The sequence below is a fragment of the Galeopterus variegatus genome, unplaced genomic scaffold (genome assembly GCF_000696425.1).
Source record: "Galeopterus variegatus unplaced genomic scaffold, G_variegatus-3.0.2 Scaffold68334, whole genome shotgun sequence".
Classification (NCBI taxonomy): Eukaryota; Metazoa; Chordata; class Mammalia; order Dermoptera; family Cynocephalidae; genus Galeopterus; species Galeopterus variegatus.
The window spans coordinates 1-1,544 of NW_007794445.1; the positions used below are offsets into that span (position 1 = coordinate 1).

General features: G+C 44.4%; 1 gene segment (V, D, J or C); it reads left to right on the plus strand.

The window, feature by feature from the left end:
• The first annotated feature begins 519 nt into the window (after nt 1-519).
• Nucleotides 520-1,038, plus strand: LOC103584598. The segment is given in 2 exon segments: nt 520-590; nt 716-1,038. Coding segments are annotated over 2 exon segments (378 nt in total).
• Nucleotides 1,039-1,544: the final 506 nt, after the last annotated feature.

The window sequence follows — 1,544 nt, forward strand, 5'->3', positions numbered from 1 at the left end:
AAAATCATAAGCACTTTTTAAAATTCCTTTTCTACTCACCACATCTCGGAATGGTAGAAATTATAACTTACCACGTCAGGATTATCAGGGAATCAGAGCAATAAGAAAGCATTTCAGCTGTCAGTAATATGAAGAGGTCCCAAAGGCAGGGAGACTTAAGATTATCTTTTCTTTTCTGAGGGTGTGTTTTATCTGAGAGACATTGTCTTAGATAGAGAGATAATAAGAGAAGTGTGTTATGAACCCCAGAGAGCAGTAGAACACTGCTAACAGGACAGCAGACTGACCCTTTCCTGTGGTTTCCAGAAAGAAATGTGTTCTTGGCAGACAAATCTGTGCTCCTTGGCATGATGTGGAACACCTGGGGACCCTGCCCCAGTGCTGAATTACTGAGATGAGCCTGCCCTGCAGCTGAGCCCAGCCCAGTCTATGCCCCTGTCATTTGCATGTTCCCAGAGCACAACCCACTGCCCTGAAGACTTATTTATAGGCTGTTCACACTCTGCGCAGGACTCAGTCCCAGTCAGGACACAGCATGGATAGGAGGGCCCCCGCTCAGCTCCTTGGGCTCCTGCTGCTCTGGCTCCCAGGTAAGGAGGGAGAACACTAGAAATTTACTCTGCTACTGTGGTCAGTGCTGCCAAGTTGTTCACGGAAGTCCTCTTATAACATGATTAATCATATAGTAATTAGTCTTTATGTTTTCCATCCTTAGGTGCCAGATGTGACATCCAGATGACCCAGTCTCCATCCTCCTTGTCTGCATTTCTAGGAGACACAGTCACCATCACTTGCCAGGCCAGTCAGGGTATTAGCAAGTGGTTAGCTTGGTATCAGCAGAAACCAGGTAAAGCTCCTAAACTCTTGATCTATGATGCATCAAGTTTGGAAAGTGGGGTCCCCTCGAGGTTCAGTGGCAGTGGATCTGGGACAGATTTTACTCTTACCATCAGCAGCCTGGAGTCTGATGATTTTGGAACCTATTACTGTCAACAGTATAATAGTAACCCTCCCACAGTGTTACAATCCCGAACATAAACCCCCCAGGGAAGCAGAAGTGTGAGGCTGGGCTGCCCCAGCTGCTTCTCCTGGTGCCTCCATCTGATGAGAGTGTTTCTCAGATGTAGCCATGCTCTGAAGGTCACTGGAAGGTTTTGATAGAAGGGGCCAGGGAGGCTCCTCTGAACCCTAACCCTCTTTCTTTCTCCTCAGCCCCAGCAGCACAGACATGACAGTGTCTTTCCCAGTTTTATGAAGAACAGAGATCATAACATCTGAGGAGTCTGAGTTATGACATTTATTGGGATTTATTCAACAAAAAAAGTAGTCACTCTAGCTATTTCAAGCAGAATTTGTTTTTTCTTTTTAAATACAGGTAATGAGAGTCTAAACTACATGCTTTACAATGAAACTAGACCCGTACCTCTCATCATATTCCAAAGTCAACTCAAAAGAGATTAAAGACATAAATATACATTTTGAAACTATAAAATTCCTAAAAGAAAACATACAGGAAACACTTCACAAAGTAGTACTGGGCAAAG